General features: G+C 39.7%; 1 protein-coding gene across 1 annotated transcript in view; it reads left to right on the forward strand.

The window, feature by feature from the left end:
* Window positions 1–17228, forward strand: part of HMCN1 (hemicentin 1) — a 292886-nt gene that overhangs the window by 239272 nt on the left and 36386 nt on the right. The window contains exons 79-87 of the mRNA XM_058177873.1: window positions 4058–4195; window positions 4618–4752; window positions 5901–6170; window positions 8304–8485; window positions 10686–10899; window positions 12366–12500; window positions 12916–13106; window positions 14386–14467; window positions 16206–16475. Of these exons, the coding sequence (XP_058033856.1) occupies window positions 4058–4195; window positions 4618–4752; window positions 5901–6170; window positions 8304–8485; window positions 10686–10899; window positions 12366–12500; window positions 12916–13106; window positions 14386–14467; window positions 16206–16475 (1617 nt within the window). The remainder of the gene's footprint in view (window positions 1–4057; window positions 4196–4617; window positions 4753–5900; window positions 6171–8303; window positions 8486–10685; window positions 10900–12365; window positions 12501–12915; window positions 13107–14385; window positions 14468–16205; window positions 16476–17228) is intronic.

Below are 17228 nucleotides of genomic sequence, written 5' to 3' on the forward strand. Positions count from 1 at the left end.
GTGGGAAATTTAAAGTTTGTAGCAATGTGGGAGGGCGATGATGGAGGGCGGTGATGGCAGCGGTGCGACTCACGGTATCGGCAGCGGCAGCGGCAGTCCCGGGTCTGGTGGGGTGGCTTTAGTGGTTTCGGGTGTCTCCAGCCGCCTTTAATGCGGTAGCGGTGGTCTCGGGTCTGGCGGCGGCTCTGGCGGCACAAGCGTAGCGGCAATCCCGGGCTGGCGGCAGCTCTGGCGGCGGCCCGTGGCGCTCACGGGCTGGCGGCGGCTCGGCGGTGGCTCCGCAGCACCAGTGGCAGCTGGCAGCAGCAGTCTCGGGCTGGCAGCAGCCCGTGGCGGCACAAGCGGCAGCGCAGTCTCAGGGCTGGCGGCGGCTCCGCGGTAGCGGGCGGCTCCAGCCTCTTTCAGTCGACGGCCTCACGGCTGCGGCAGTCCAGGCTCCGGCGGTCTCCGACTCTTCGCCCACCGCCTGAGTCCTCAGCAGCCTGGAAGAACCTCGGCAGCCTCAATCCACGGCAGCCTGGAAAAACCTTCGGCTCTGGAGTATCGCCAGCAAGGAATCTTCGGGGAAACTGCTCTCCTAAGAGCTCAAAAGAGCCCTTTTACAGAGAGCATTTCTCCGGTGCAACCTTCCTGGTCGCCATCTTCCAGAAGTTCCAAAATTTTCTAACTCAATTTTGTCTTTGGGGTTTCTTAGGATGGTGGATATTTTTCTGTTTGTGCAGAATGCTGTCTTGATGTTGTGTTTGTGGAGGATCTTGCTGATTCTGTCTGTGGTGCCTTTTATATATGGGAGGAGGGCTGTGCCGTTTTCTTGTTCTCTGTCTTGGATTTTAGTGGGGGGTTCTTTTTGGATTAGCTTGGTAATCTTATTTCTTTGGAATCCATTGGATGTTAGTACGTTAGTGAGAGTGTCTAGTTCGGGTTTTAGGTGTTGTTCATCAGCTAAGCATTTTGTTCTGGAGATGAGTGTCTTGGCTACGGAGTTGATCTGTGCTGGGTGGTGGTGTGAGTGCGTGCAGATAGCGGTTTGTGTGTTTTCTCCTGGTAGATGGTATGTCCTAGGGAGCCATTGGGTATTCTGTAGACTAAGACATCCAGGAAGGGAAGTTGGTTATTAACTTCTGTTTCCATGGTGAACTGTATTTTGGGGTGTAGGCTATTGAGGTGTGTGAGGAAGTTGTCAAGTTTTTCTTTCCCGTGTGGCCAGATTATGAAGGTGTCGTCTACATATCTGAGCCAGAGTTTGGGTTTGTGATCAGATTTTTCTAGTGCTTGGGTTTCAAAGTGTTCCATGTAGAGATTGGCAATGACAGGTGAGAGGGGTGATCCCATGGGTGCTCTTCTAAGAATCATAAGATGTCTTAGTCTACAGAAAACCCAATGGCTCCCTAGGACACACCATCTACCAGAAGAAAACACACACAAACCGCTATCTGCACGCACTCTCACACCACCACCCAGCACAGATCAACTCCGTAGCCAAGACACTCATCTCCAGAACAAAATGCTTAGCTGATGAACAACACCTAAAACCCGAACTAGACACTCTCACTAACGTACTAACATCCAATGGATTCCAAAGAAATAAGATTACCAAGCTAATCCAAAAAGAACCCCCCACTAAAATCCAAGACAGAGAACAAGAAAACGGCACAGCCCTCCTCCCATATATAAAAGGCACCACAGACAGAATCAGCAAGATCCTCCACAAACACAACATCAAGACAGCATTCTGCACAAACAGAAAATATCCACCATCCTAAGAAACCCCAAAGACAAAATTGAGTTAGAAAATCAAGGAGTATATGAAATCCCATGCACCGCCTGCCCCACCACATACATTGGACAAACCAACAGAAGCATAAGTGCACGATTGAAGAACACAAGAACTCATTCAAAAAGAGGAACCAACTTCTTCCTGGTCCAACACTTTAAAGTCACAGGACATGATATTGACTTTAAAAGACCAGAACTATCGCCAAAACTGAACACTTTAACAACAGAATAATCAGAGAAGCCATTGAGATAGAAAACGCCCACACAGCATGAACAAACGAGATGACACCTCCGCCTACCAGCCATTTGGAAACCCGCCTTATTGACAAACGAGTCCCTAACACGAGGAATGACACCAGACCCACACTCACAAGGTCCACACAGGATGTCACCACCGCACATCCACCCAGAAAGCAGACCCAAACCCACACTGATCATGAAGCACGACCAAGGACCAGAAGCCAGACCGCAGCTGCAACATTAGCCATTTCAAACCCTCCAATCCATTCATGCAGCAGACTGACACCCACTATGAAGATGTAGCACGACCACAAAGCCAAACAACAGCTATGCAGCTCACCAGCTCAAATCCCCCTGCAGCACAGACTAGACTGAGCACAACCAAGCCCCCACCAACACAGGACACACCCCAGCCAATCAGAGCACAGAAAACCCCATCCAATCAGAGCACAGCCAAGCTCCCACCCAATCAGTTCAAACCCCACTAGCAGTTAAAAGGAAGAAACAGCTGCGATCACACATTGCTCCCAGAAGCACGAAGCTGAAGCCTGAAGATGACGAATGAGACTTCAAACGCCGCCAAGACACTTCCAATCTTACACGGAGAAAACCCGAACAACCAAAGACCTATATATATATATATATATATATATAAACAAATATATATAGTATATAAATGTATATGTATATATATATATATATATATATATATATATATATATATATATATATATATATATATATATATATGAAGATTCTTTATTCCTTCTATATAAATGCCCATCAAGATTTATAAATAAACATATCAAAGACATATTTCTTAATTAAACCTTTCCTTTGATAGAATAGAATAGAATAGAATAGAATAGAATAGAATAGAATAGAATAGAATAGAATAGAATTCTTTACTGGCCAAGTGTGATTAGACACACAAGGAATTAGTCTTTGGTGCATATGCTCTCAGTGTACATAAAAAGAAAAAAATACATTCATCAAGAATCATAAGATACAACAGTGATAGTCATAGGTAACTAAATAAGCAATCAAATCATACTAGGAAAAAAATAAAACATTATAAATCATAGAGATGCAAGCAACAAGGTTATAGTCATAAGTGGGAGGAGATAGGTAATAGGAAGAATGATAAGAATAATAGTAATACAGTCTTAGTAAATAGTTTGACAGTGTTGTGGGAATTAGTTGTTTAGCAGAGTGATGGCATGTGGAGAAAAAACTGTCCTTATGTCTCGTTGTTCTGGTGTGCAGTGCCCTACATTTTGAGGGTAGAAGTTGAAACAATTTATAGAACAGAATAGAATTCTTTATTGTCCAAGTATGATTGGACACACAAGGAATTTGTCTTTGTGCATATGCTCTCAGTGTACATAAAAGAAAAGATACATTCATCAAGAATCATAAGGTACAACACTTAATGATAGTCATAGTCATTATGTTCTTACGTCCAGGATGTGAGGGATCTGTAAATATTTTTACAGCCCTTTTTTTGACTCATGCATTATACAGGTCCTCAATGGAAGGCAGGTTGGTAGCAATTGTTTTTTTTTGCAGTTCTAATTATCCATTGAAGTCTGTGTTTGTCTTATTTGGACAGTGATAGAGGTGCAGATGACAGACTCAATAATTCCAGACAGTGATAGAGGTGCAGATGACAGACTCAATAATTCCTCTGTAGAACTGAATCAGCAGCTCCTTGGGCAGTCTGAGTTCTCTGAGTTGGGCAGAAAGATTTCTATATTACAGAGGAAAATTCTTCCACCTAAAATACTCTGATTAAATTTTTCAGATCTGCTCTTATAATTTTAACTTAATCCATGAAATCTTGAAAATAAAAAAGTTTTTATGTTGCTTGTTGTGGTATGTTAGGTAGCTAAGTTTTGCAATTTAAAGTTTAATGGTTTTAGTCTGGTAGAAGCACTCACAGAATTTATTTTTTTAACGATTTATATAGAAAAAAAGCGATCTATATAGAAAAACCAATAAAGAGATCATTAACTAGCTCTTTTTTGTGTGCTCCTGTTAGAACCACCAACAATGCGAGTGCAACCCGGAGCATTAGATGTTATTCTGAACAACCCAGTTCTCCTGCCCTGTGAAGCATTAGGCACACCTCATCCTGTAATATCATGGCAGAAGGAAGGGGTCAGTGTTATTACAACAGGTATTTTGTTTTGATCATAATTTTCAATTCCCTTCAGAGCAACAAGCAACATGTAATTGAAAGGGAATCTGTATTAGAATACCACTCTGTATTCTACAACATGTGATAGGTAACCTTGCTGAGCCAGAGGAATTTCTGTAAATTATGGATGTGTTTTGAGTTCCTTCACTATCTGGCCACCATAGTAGATAAAGCACCGGTTTACCAGAATGTTCTCCACTAATCTATCCAGGGATATCGGTGTGCAGTTTAAACTCTTCCCTTATCTATTTTTGGTTTTTATAAAAAAAATATATCGGAAAATTGTCAATATGTCTCCTTATTCAAAATGTATTTCCTTCACTGATTCCTCATATATCTTGTTTAGGATTTAACCTGATCCTTCTTTCTGACTTACCTAGAACACTCTATATGTATTTTAGGAAATAAGTACTCAGTGCTTCCCAATGGCAATCTTCAGATTGCTAAAGCTGCTGTTGAAGATGCTGGAACTTACATATGCGTTGCTCAGAATCCAGCAGGCACTGCCCTTGGGAAGATCAAATTAAAAGTTCAAGGTAAGTTTTGTACCTAGCCCACAACTTTGTTACTTGATGCCACGATAGAAAACACTAGACAGATGCAAAGGTGCTTTTTACTGAACCTTGGTTAAAAACTGTTCCAAAGAGATGTATCGTTTCAGAAGCTAATGAAAGAAAGGGAAAAAAACTGGCTCAGCTCATCATACTGGAAAATAAACAGTTATCGTACAGAATAGACTACTAATCCAATATTGACTCTCAGCTGGATACCAGGCCAAGGAAATCTTTAAATATGGTGACTTGGACTACGGGGTCTCTAACTTATTCCTTGAAAGCATCAGATATTTACCATATTTTTTGGATTATAAGACACTCCGGAGTATAAGATGCACCTTATTTTGGGGGGAGGAAAATTTTTTAAAAAAATTCTGCTTGAGAGGCTCTCCGTTTGAGAGGCTGTGTTTGCAGCCTCCAAAAGCTGTGTTTGTAAAGGAGCTTCTCTTTGCAAAGGCAGCCTCTCAAACGGACATTTTGCAGGTTGTTTGAGAGGCTCTCCGTTTGAGAGGATGTGAGGAGGCCGAAGGGTGGGGGCCGGTAGGTGGGCAGGGCTACATTCGATGTATAAGACGCAATCAAATTTTCACCTCTTTTAGCTGGGGGAATGCGTCTGATACTCCAAAAAATACAGGAAAATGGTTTGCCAGGAATAAAATGACATTTCATAGGTCAATTTGTGGAAAAATGTATACATAAAAGCAGTGAAATTCAATTTTTTTTGCTACCGGTTCTGTGGGCGTGGCTTGGTGGGCATGGTGTGACTTGGTGGGCATGATTTGGTGGGCAGGGCAGGGGAAGGATACTGCAAAATCTCCATTCCCACCCCACTCCAGGGGAAGGATACTGCAAAATTCCCATTCCCTCCCCACTTCTGGGGAAAGGATATTGCAAAATCTCCATTCCCACCCACTCTGGGGCCAGCCAAAGGTGGTATTTGCTGGTTCTCCGAACTACTTAAAATTTCTGCTACCGGTTCTCCAGAACCTGTCAGAACCTGCTGGATTTCACCCCTGCATAAAAGTATATACAGTATATGTACTCTTATATATGTAAAGTTGTTTAGGATTTTGTTTTTTGCCTCTGAATTAAAATTCAAACAAAAATTCAATTGACCAATGACTTTTCAGTCCCTCCAGTTATTAAACCACATCCCAGAGAATATGTGGTTGTTGTGGATAAACCTGTCACCCTGTTGTGTGAAGCTGAAGGCTACCCAACTCCTGCGATTGCCTGGCAAAAAAATGGACAGATAATCACCGAGTCCATAAGGCAAAGGGTTCTCAGCACAGGAGGTTTGCAGATTGTCTTTGTTCAGCCTACGGATACTGGACATTATACTTGTAACGCTACTAACGTGGCTGGATCCAGCAATTCCAGTATAGAACTCACTGTCCTTGGTAAGTAAAATGAAAACCTGGGAAATTTGAATTTATTTATTAAACATTGAAGAAGTCAAAATACTGACTAGCTTTTAATTTTTCATTCCACAAGTAAACATATGATTATCATTTTAATGAACAGGCAAATTGCAGAGTATTATACTTACCCTGAAAATAATGAGTGGAACTCTGGCATGATATATATTTAACCAAATCACCCTATAAAAACAAATATGCAAAAAAAAGAGGATAGGATCAGTTAGAGATGGCTGAACCTTTAGCGCATTTTGTACTTAAATAGCTAAGAAAGGAAAAATCAGAATAGTCCTGCCTCTAAACCACCAGCAACAATGGCCAATGGCAGTAATGCCACTGATTACTAATCACTGTAATCATGCCACTGATGTCTGATGAACCTGCAGTGACAGTCATCTAAAATGTGAAGATGTTCGATCTAACCAGTGGCATAGTATATCCATAGGTATACAATGTAACCCAGCAGCCTTTGTGTCATGTCCCACTCCTCCGCTGACGGCCGGGTCAGGGAAATCCGAATCAGGCTTGCCTCTGCAGCTCTGCCCAAAGTCCTAGCAAAGTCCTCAGAGCAGGCCGGAGACCAGTAAGTGACTTCAGCAAGATAAGTTCGACTTTTGCCTGACTCAGAGACTGCCAGAAAGCAGATCCTTTATATAGGCCATGGGGTGTGGCTCCATGACTCAGCACTCATTAAGGCCTGCCCCTCCCTTCCTTCTGTTGCCTCCGCCTATCCAGCCTTCTGATGCGAGGGTCACACCAATCAGCAGCTGTTGGGAATAAACCCTCCTCAGGCTCACATGCTGTGGAGGAGGAGGTCTAGCTGCTCCGTTTGCCTGGGCATGGAGTCAGGGCTGGGGCCGGGAGATGCTCCTTCTTCTGCAGTTTGTGTGGGCATGGAGCCAGGACTTGGGCCGGGAGGCATACATTCCTCAGTGTTCGGGAGCAGGTAAGAAGGCCCCGGCTGCTCTGAGGGCGGGCAAGACACAACACTTTGTGCTCCATTCTGTAATTCATAGAGTTGAAAAATTGCAGACCCAAGGTGAAGGTCTACTAGAAGGAAACCCAAAGTTTGTGCATAAGCGCACAAACGTGCCTACCGTTCCTGTCCTATTGTTTTTCTTTTCTTCTTCCTATATATATATTGATGCTTATACCTCCTAATATACTCATATATATGTTTATATACTATATAATCTTTTTTATATGATGTTGTGACAAAATAAATAAATAAAATAAATAAATAAATAAAGTGGAGGCATGGGAGAAGCAACAAAGAGAGGAATGGATCCTGCTCAGTTTTTCCATCTGGAGATTTTTTTAAAAAACCCATCAACACTCATTTTAGAGCAGCTTCACTCTAGACACTATACCTGAAAAGGATGAGAAAGACTGCTACCTAAGCATCCTACACCAATCAAAACATGCAATGCTTAGACCAAATGTTTGAACGTTTATGCAAATCAATTAGCCCTTAGATTCCATCGATCGCCTTGCAGGAGCCAAAATGCTACATCTTGTGGATTGGTAGGCTTGCTTTCTTGGGTAACTTCCCATCCCATCTTGATCATCTCCACATTTCTCCCACTCCCAAACAAAAAAGTGTAAGAACAATGGAAAAATTAATATTATAGTAGATTTTAATTTTTTTTTTAAAAAAGATGAATATACAGCACTCTGGAATATTTCCTCTAAACACAATAATTTTGGTATATTATAAAAGGGGGGGATTCTTTATTTGTGGCAGAATACTAAGTGTGATCTCTGAATACTGCATGCTGATGAACTCAAGCTAATCTTATTGTCTACATAATTTAAGGGTTTGTTGGCAAATGTTTGCTAGTTCCCAAATTTCCCTATTAAAAATTCATTTTTTCCAGTGTTGGGATATCTTCTTTCATATTTCTGGGCTATATTTCAGCCTTCTTTAGCCATCCAGATGTGTTGGATTAAAATGCCTAGAATGTTTGGCCAGCATTTCCAAAAGTTTTGATTTCTTCAAATTAAACAAATCATCCTCAGTTCCCATCTGTACAAATATCTACTAAAAGATGTTGAAGACTCTTTTGTAATGATACATGTTCACATCCATATGTTTAAAAAAAATACTTCTCACAGTTCCACCAAAGATCCATGCAGCTGAGAACCACTATACGGTTGTTGAAAATTCACAAGCAGTTCTGTCTTGTGTTGCTGATGGAATGCCAGCACCATCAGTGACCTGGAGGAAAGGTGACCAAAGCCCTTTAGCTAAGCGCAGATCTGAACCATATGAAGACTTCATTATAGAGAATGCTAAGGTAAGCCTCAGTTAAACCACTTTATAATGCCTTGGTAAGGCCATACACTTGGAATATTGCATTCAGTTTTGGTCACCATAATGTAAAAAGATGTTGAGACTCTAGAAAGAGTGCAGAGAAGAGCAACAAAGATGATTAGGGGACTGGAGGCTAAAATATATAAAGAATGGTTGCTGGGACTGGGTATGTCTAGTTTGATTAAAAGAAGGACTAGGGGTGACATGATGGCAGCGTTCCAACATCTTAAGGGGTTGCCACAAAGAAGAGTGGGTCAAGCTTTTCTCCAAAGCACCTGAGGGTTAGACAAGAAGCAATGAGTGGAAACTAATCAAGGAGAGAAGGAACTTAGAACTAAGGAGAAATTTCCTGACAGTTAGAACAATTAATCAGTGGAACAACTTGCCTCCAGAAGTTGTAAAAGCTCCAACACTGGAAGTTTTTAAGAAGAGATTGGATAACCATTTGTCTGAAATGGTATAGGACAGTGGTAGTCAACCTGGTCCCTATCACCCACTAGTGGGCGTTCTAGCTTTCATGGTGGGTGGTAGGGGTTTTGTCAAATTGTCAGATTATAAATTTTATAAAGTAAAGTTACTTCCCTACTTTATAAATCACCATGTGGAACCGGTGGGCAGTTAGAAAATTTTACTACTAACAGAGATGCAAAAGTGGGCAGTAGGTATAAAAAGCTTGACTACCCCTGGTATAGGGTTTCCTGCCTAAGCAAGGGATTGGACTGGAAGACCCCCAAGGTCCCTTCCAATCCTGTTACTCTATTCTAAACAGTATGCTTAAGAAAGATTAGTCATCAAAGTTGTACAGAACTAAATATCTCCTTTCTTCACTGGATAACTTTTTATAAGGCAGAGGGTGGTAATGGGGAAAATAAACATGCACTGAAAAAAGATGATTGAATGCAAATGGTTAGCAGCTTTATCTATGTATACCTAATTATCCCTTCAACTGACATTCCTGGTCTGTTCAGCTTTACAGTATAAAAATAATCTAATCCAGTTTTCTTTTCATGCAAAAACTACACTTCCTGCAAGTCTGTAGAGATTCCCAGTCCTTCAGGTCATGGTAGTCCCAAAGGTGCTTTTTCAGAAGGCAACTGGACTTTCTTGTTTTGTTCTTTGAAGACGTTTCGCTTCTCATCCAAGAAGCTTCTTCACCTCTGACAGGATGGGGAATGGAAGGATTTATATTCCTTGCAGACAGCTGGTCATTTGCATCCGAATAGAGTAGAGTAGAGTAGAGTAGAGTAGAGTAGAGTAGAGTAGAGTAGAGTAGAGTAGAGTAGAAAAGAAAAAAGAAAAAGGAAAAGAAAAGAAAAGAAAAAGTAAAAAGAATAGAATTCTTTATTTGACAAGTGTGATTGGACACAGAAGGAATTTGTCTTTGGTGCATATGCTCTCGGTGTACATAAAAACGGTGAGAAGACTGATAGTAATAGTAATTCAGCCTTAGTGAATAGTTTTAGAGCGTCGTTGAAACACTTGGAGGTTTATCTGTGTCCTCAGGGTCACCTAAGTAGTGCTCTTGGTTCCTATAGTCTACAATTTTTTCTCTGAAAATCCATTCCTACTCACACACCATCCCAATTTGAGATGAACACACTTTGAATGGTGTGGGAGTAGAAATGCACTTACTGCAGCAGCAGCACTGTGCGTAGTACTCTACAAACACCACAGCTGTGTATTTGTTACCCAACATTTCATGCAAATACTTATTTATTCAATTTGTACAACTGCCCATCTCAACCAATGATTCCTGCAGCTTATAATTAAAAACAATATACTGCAATTAAAACGATAAAAACATTTTAATACAATAAAATAATAAAAACCTAAATAAAAAGTATTTATCTAAAATAATCATAGCTTGTTTGTGGTTGATAAGAATTGGAAATTTGTTCGGAAAGGAATACAATATTTCTTCTGTTACATTTTTTTTCAATATAAGCCATGCTGAATATCTAAATTCTTTATAATGCTCTATTACTTGGAAACAATTTTTTTGGGGGGGTGGGGGGGAATTCTAAAAACCATGAGACATTTTGCTGTTGATATTTTATTGGCTGATTCAAATCAGGTATTATTAAAATAGTTTCCGTAGTACAAATAGCTATTATATTTTTTTGGATTTTGCCTTTTTTTAAATATGCACTATAAATATGGAATTGTTTTTCTTCTTTATTTAGCCAGAAGATTCTGGGAGCTATACCTGTATTGCTAGCAATGTGGCTGGTGAAGACACCCATACTGTCAGTTTAACAGTTTATGTGCTCCCAGCTTTTACTGAGCTCCCTGGAGATGTAGCTTTAAACAAAGGAGAACAATTGCAATTAACTTGTAAAGCAACAGGAGTTCCTGTACCCAACATTAAATGGACGTTTAACAATAATATTATCCCAGGTGAGTTAATCCGGAAAACTATAGTAAATGGTAGGCTGTAAAATTAGATGTTCTTTCAGAGTGAAAAGCATCCCCTCCCCTATGCACACTGTAAATATAGCCTTTGGTTTTCTTTTTACCATTTGCAAATCTGAAATAGACTGTACATGTAATTGCACAATAGCACATTCAGCCAATTCAATTCAACCAACTCAGCTCAACTAAGCCAATAACCGAGTACAAAGGATGTGGAAAGCAAATCAGAGTTTAATTTCTATTCTGATCCTTCCTTCCTTCCTTCCTTCCTTCCTTCCTTCCTTCCTTCCTTCCTTCCTTCCTTCCTTCCTTCCTTCCTTCCTTCCTTCCTTCCTTCCTTCCTTCCTTCCTTCCTTCCTGAGCAATGTGATTTGCAAAATAATTTGTCCTGGTAAGCTAAGGAGGGAAGCCATAAGGAATCTCTAGTGCCTGTAAAAAAAAAATTATTTCTGGTACTGGTAGAAGAGGATATTTGTAGCTTGGGGTGAACTGTGGGGTCCTTGGTGTTTCTGAGTTTGGCGGTTTTGTTGCAGAAGTTTTATTACCAAACTGACTAACATCATCAGTGTTTTGGTACTGGGTCATATGCCTTGTTTGTGTAGATTAGTTTTTAGGTTTAATCTGTAGCTTTGGGCCTAGAGAAACACATTTCTTTTACTTTAATCCCCAGTTATAAAAAGTATTATGAAAACATCAAATACCTATCAAATTCTTAAAGCCATTAAATACCACCTTAACTCTTGCTTGCAAATAACTTAGTTTCCTAAATATGGTTTTGTTTAGAGACACATCTGTGGAAGGAGTTCAAGTAGCTGAAAAGCAAGCAGCAGAAAGTTTTATAATAAAACATTTACAGGTAGTCCTCAACTTACAACCATTTGTTTAGTGACCATTTGAAATTACGACATCACTGAAAAAGCAACTTGTGATCGTTTTTCACACTTACAACTCTTGCAACAGTCCCATGGTTACATGATCAACATTCAGGTGCTTTGCAAATAGCATATATTTATGACAGTTGCAGCGTCCCAGGGTCACCTTTTGTCACCTTCTGACAAGCAAAGTCAGTGGGGAAGGCAGATTAACTTAACAACCGTGTTCCTAACTTAACAACTGCAGTGATTCCCTTAACATTGGGGGTAAGAAAGGTCATAAAATGGGGCAAAACTCATTTGAAAACTGTCTTGCTTAGCAACAGACATTTTGGGCTCTATTGTGGTTGTAAGTTGAGGATTAGCTACATTGTAAGCAGAACATGAGACAAGAAGACAATATGGCTTCCTGTTTGTCTCCAAATTTTGTTTTTTGCTTTTTGCTGCAAAGAAAAGTCAATTATAGGAAATAGTCAATATGTCTTTAAAATGTTTTTTAATGAATTAAATAAATTTTACAAAGATGTTTTAATTTATGTTGGTTTATTTATTTTTTTGCAACTTCTCTCGTTCGGCTAGCACAATATGACGGAGTAAATGGATTGAGTAAACTTGTTATTGAAAAAGTGTCTAAGGAAGATTCAGGAACCTATGTGTGTATGGCAGAAAACCTAGTTGGTTCTATCAAGGCTCTTGGATCTGTTTATGTTAAAGGTGTGTATTGCTGATAAGTTTTGGCCTTGTTTCACAGTTTTCTGCTTTCATATTGCATCTAACTACAGCATAATGTATGGCAAGGAGGAATAACGGCAATAAAAATATTCAGCTTACAAAAATAAAGCATTTAATTATGATCGATAGGTGGAAGGAAAAATTCTGTTTCCAATTTGGGTTAAAATAAAATCGGATACATATTGTAATTAACAAGTTGTCTTACTATGCAAATGATTCCATGCAAAAATAGCAGAAATGCCTAGAAAAATAGAATGGCTAAATCTCATGGGTTATGACATATATTTATGGGTCATGTGTCAGATCCACATAACATTTCCTCAATCTTGTGGGTTTCAAGTTTCTTCAGACTTTTCTTTTCTGCTTAGTTGCTTATACTTATTATTTTGCAATTCAGAACCTCCAGTATTCATGGGAGATTATCATTCCAGTCGGATTGAACCCTTGGGTGGCAATGCCATTCTCAACTGTGAAGTCACAGGAGACCCTCCGCCAATTATTCAGTGGAGCAGAAAAGGAGTTGGCCCTTTGATCAGCAATCGAATCAGACAACTTAGCAATGGATCCCTTGCCATCCGTGGCACAGTAGTAAGTTAACTCTGAACTAATGCAACAATTGTATTTAATGAAACATGATAGTATCAGTTGCGACCCAGGCCCAAGTAGGTAGTAGGAAACTCAGTCAGTGTAAAAACAACTTTATTCAAACAGCTGAGAATTACTTCATTCTCAGCGTAGTCCAACTAAATTAAAGCAAATTCCTCCTAACACAATTCCTCAGTCCTATCACCAACCTTGGTCCAATTAGGCAAACTGCTAAAGGCCTTTCTTGGCAAAAGTTCAGAAGACACCGATATAAAACAAATGCAACAAGACAAAGCTATCAACGTTGTTTTCCGGCAAAGAGTCCAAATGCCGTCACTGGTCTTTTAAGCCTTATGGGAGTGCCAATCATCTCCTGGTCTACTCCCAAGTCGTATCTTTGCTTTAGCTGCTCTTGCCTTCTGGAAGTTCTTTTCATGCATGCATTAGGAACAGGCTCCTCCTGTTCCTCTCACTACTGTCAGACTCTGGAGGCTCTGGAGTCCGCACATCACTCCCCGATGGCCCTGGCCCCACCTCTGCCTCCGGGCTTCCCCAAGCCTCCAGGACTGGCCCATGCTCTTCCTCTGCCTCATCGCTGTCTGACTCAGTTGGCAGCTCTGCAGGCTGCTGGTGGACCACAACAGTATCCATCTTCTACCAGCAAGGTGTCTTGCTATTATCATCCCACTTATTTTTATGACACTGTTAAGGGATATCAATTCAACTTGAACATTTTTCTTTTTTGTAACTGCTACAGATGCTCTTTTTTATATATTCATATATTCCATATATTCTAAAATATTTTTGCACGTGTGTATGATTCCAGGTTTTCCTAACCTTTCCTGGATACAACAGAATTACAACTGCCAATGCAGGGCAAAAGATGGGAATTATGGCTGGGAATTATGGGAGGCATTTTTGCAGCACATGTGGAGAGAATTCCCAAGTAGTATAGTATTATAAATATCTTTATTTTATTTCTGACCAGTCAGGCTATGCCTCCATATTGGCACACTATAAAACAATCTTGCCTAAACTCCAGGTTCCTAAAAATTCCAGTCAACATAACCAGTGGAAATTGGATCCTATGTGAACATGTGGATTTCTTTTAATAAAATCCACATACTAAAAAAAAAAGTTGCTTAGCTAAGTCATATCATATCATGAAATTAAAAATATTTGCCTGCAATGAGTAATTTGACTTAAATCCTACATCAGCAATGTATAAGGTATTGTTTAATATAGTCAGTCCGGGACTGAACAATCACCTGTGTTTTTTCAGAATGAAGATGCTGCAGAATATATATGTATAGCTACAAATGATGCTGGTGTGGTTGAACACCATGTCACTCTTACATTACATAGTAAGTTACAGACCCATATTCCTACAACTTCCTAAGGGTTATGAAATGTGTACTCAGGTGTATCTGCTGTACTTGTAAATGTTAGTAGCTTCCAAACAAACTGAATTCTTCATTTAACACATACTGTCTCCAACTCACTTCCAGGGGTGAAATGCTCCCGGATCGGATGGGATCGCGCGATCCGGTACGATGGCGGCTGCTGGTTCAGAGGACTGGTAGCAAAAATCCCTGGCCCCGCCCCCCCGCCTCTGCTGAGACGCACCATCAGCAGAGGTTTTTGTTTTTTTTTTACTTTTAAAAGCCGGTTTTGCTTCAGTTGAAACAGGCCTTTAAAAGTAAAAAAACAGCAGAACCTTACTTGTACTCTTACTTGTAGAAAACATGTTTTCTACAAGTAAGAGTAGAGATTCTAAGGCACTTACCTGATTACTGCTGAACGCATGGCCACATCCCGAAAGCAGTTTCAGTTTCAGCCCAGACAGAATCAATCGCTCAGCTAATCTATTTCCTCGGTGATCAACTGGCTGCCTTTGCTGACTGAGGAACTCTGTGATTTGAAGTCCACAATAAAATAAAATAAAATAAAATAAAATAATAAAATAAAATAAAATAAAATAAAATATTTGTGCAGCTTTCTGAGATTTGGTGTGTTTCTGTAGTGTTTCACTCTAACTACACAAACACACAAAATCTCAGAAAGCTGTATGTGGCATATTGTGTGTGTGTGTCTGTGTGTTATTGTGTGTGTGTAAAGTGTGAAAGTTGGTTTTTGAGCTTTTTGTGGCTATGTGAAGTGTGAAGTGCAGCTGCTCTTACATTGTGTGTGAGTCAGTTGTGTTGTGTGTGTATAAAGTGTGAAAGTTGGTTTTTGGTACCTCTTATTTTTTGTGTACTTTATTATTTTTATTATTTATTGTTATTGGCCACGCCCACCCAGTCACCTGATCACCAAGCCACGCCCACCAGTTTTTTCTAAAACTTTTTCCCTTGGTGAAAGAGACAAGATACAGCACATACAACTGAAAGAACTGGGTTTTTCCTGTTGAGTTTTAAAATATATCTTAAGATGGTCAAATAGTTATATGGAGCACTTGAAATGTCCTCTTCAATTTTGTGCTGAGTAAGGAGTCTATAACCCATCTCTGAATGTTACGTCAAGAATCATGAATGACAGCAATAGTGCATGTCCTTCCCAGCCCAATATTTTCTTTTATAGCACAGGTGAATATTTTGAACAGTGGGTTGCACTTCATTAGTACTAATTTCATCTTCAGGACTATTTTTATATCATTCTCATGTTAAGGTTTTCTCTTTCTTTCCTGATTTAGTCACACTTTATTTCATTTGTTTCCCATTGGTAAAAACAGAAAATAGCTTCCAACATTCAAAAATTTCCTACTGAACATTTTGCAAAGTAGTCCCTCAAGGCTTTTGAGGCATAAAAAGGTTGCAGTTGCCAGCTATGGATTGCCCACCCTTATTCACAGTCTCTCACTTACCTCAGGTTGGATTTGATATAATCGCAAAAATGCCTGCCACTTACGACCATAAAAAAATGAAAATAGGACAATAAATGAAAATGTGTAAGCCACAGAAGTATTTAAATAAGAGAAATTGAAACAGTACAGCATTATGACATTGAATAGACTATGGAGAAGTATTAAAAAAGGAGAGAGCTCTGCTTTTACTGATTTATTGCAGAATCCCAGCCAACCCAGGAATATTTTGTTTCTCTTAGGTGCACCTGTTATTAAAACTGAACCCGTAGAGATCATTGTTGACGCTGGAACCACAGCAGTACTGAACTGCCAAGCAGAAGGAGAACCTCATCCAACTATTGAATGGTCTCGTCAAGGCTGGCCTCTTCTGAATCAAGACCGAATGACCATTTTGACAAATGGCTCTCTACGTATTGCAGTTGCTCGTAAAGAGGATACATCTGAATATGAATGTGTAGCTAGGAATCTCGTGGGTTCTGTCCTTGTCAAAGTGCCGTTCATTGTCCAGGGTTAGTGTTGAGGCTTTGTAGTTAATCAACCTGCATTTTTAAGTAAAAAGGCAATAAATATATGTTGCTATATTTATATCTCTTACTCAGTAAAGTTGTCTATTGAGACATACTCCTGTCAGAAGAGAGAACTATTGCTGTGCTTTTAGAAATAATAGTAATTGAAACCTGAAAATCTCCTGTAAGATCTAAATTTGTACATACGGAAAAAGATTAATTTTACATCTCTGCATCACTCTTTAAATTCAAGCTTCATGGGAAGTAAGGGAAGGCAGATTTATATATATATAAATATATATACGTGGTGGGATTCAGCCAGTTCGCACCACTTCGGGAAAACCGGTTGTTAACTTTCTGAGCAGTTTGGGAAACTGGTTGTTGGAAGAAATCATTAGGGCAGAGAACTGGTTGTTAAATTACTTGAATCCCACCACTATGTGTGTGTGTGTTATGCTAGACATGGAGGTTCTACAAGCTTCCCTCAGTTATTCACAAGATATGGTTTCTAAGGACATGCCATTCTTCTTTGTGCATGCTCTAGAAATAAATTATTGAAAGTTTAAGAGTAAAGAGTGAAGCATAAGAGTGAACAGTTCCACCAATTTTTATTCAAGCTAAGTGTCTTTAATTATTAGAAGCTTGAGAAACAGAATAATGTTGGATTGAGGGTTGAATCCTTCAATATGATTCTTCCAGGAGTGGTATTGACTTATCTTAACTACAGGTTTGCAAATGTGAGCAACCACCTCCGCG

The sequence above is a fragment of the Ahaetulla prasina genome, chromosome 3, assembly GCF_028640845.1.
Source record: "Ahaetulla prasina isolate Xishuangbanna chromosome 3, ASM2864084v1, whole genome shotgun sequence".
NCBI lineage: Eukaryota > Metazoa > Chordata > Lepidosauria > Squamata > Colubridae > Ahaetulla > Ahaetulla prasina.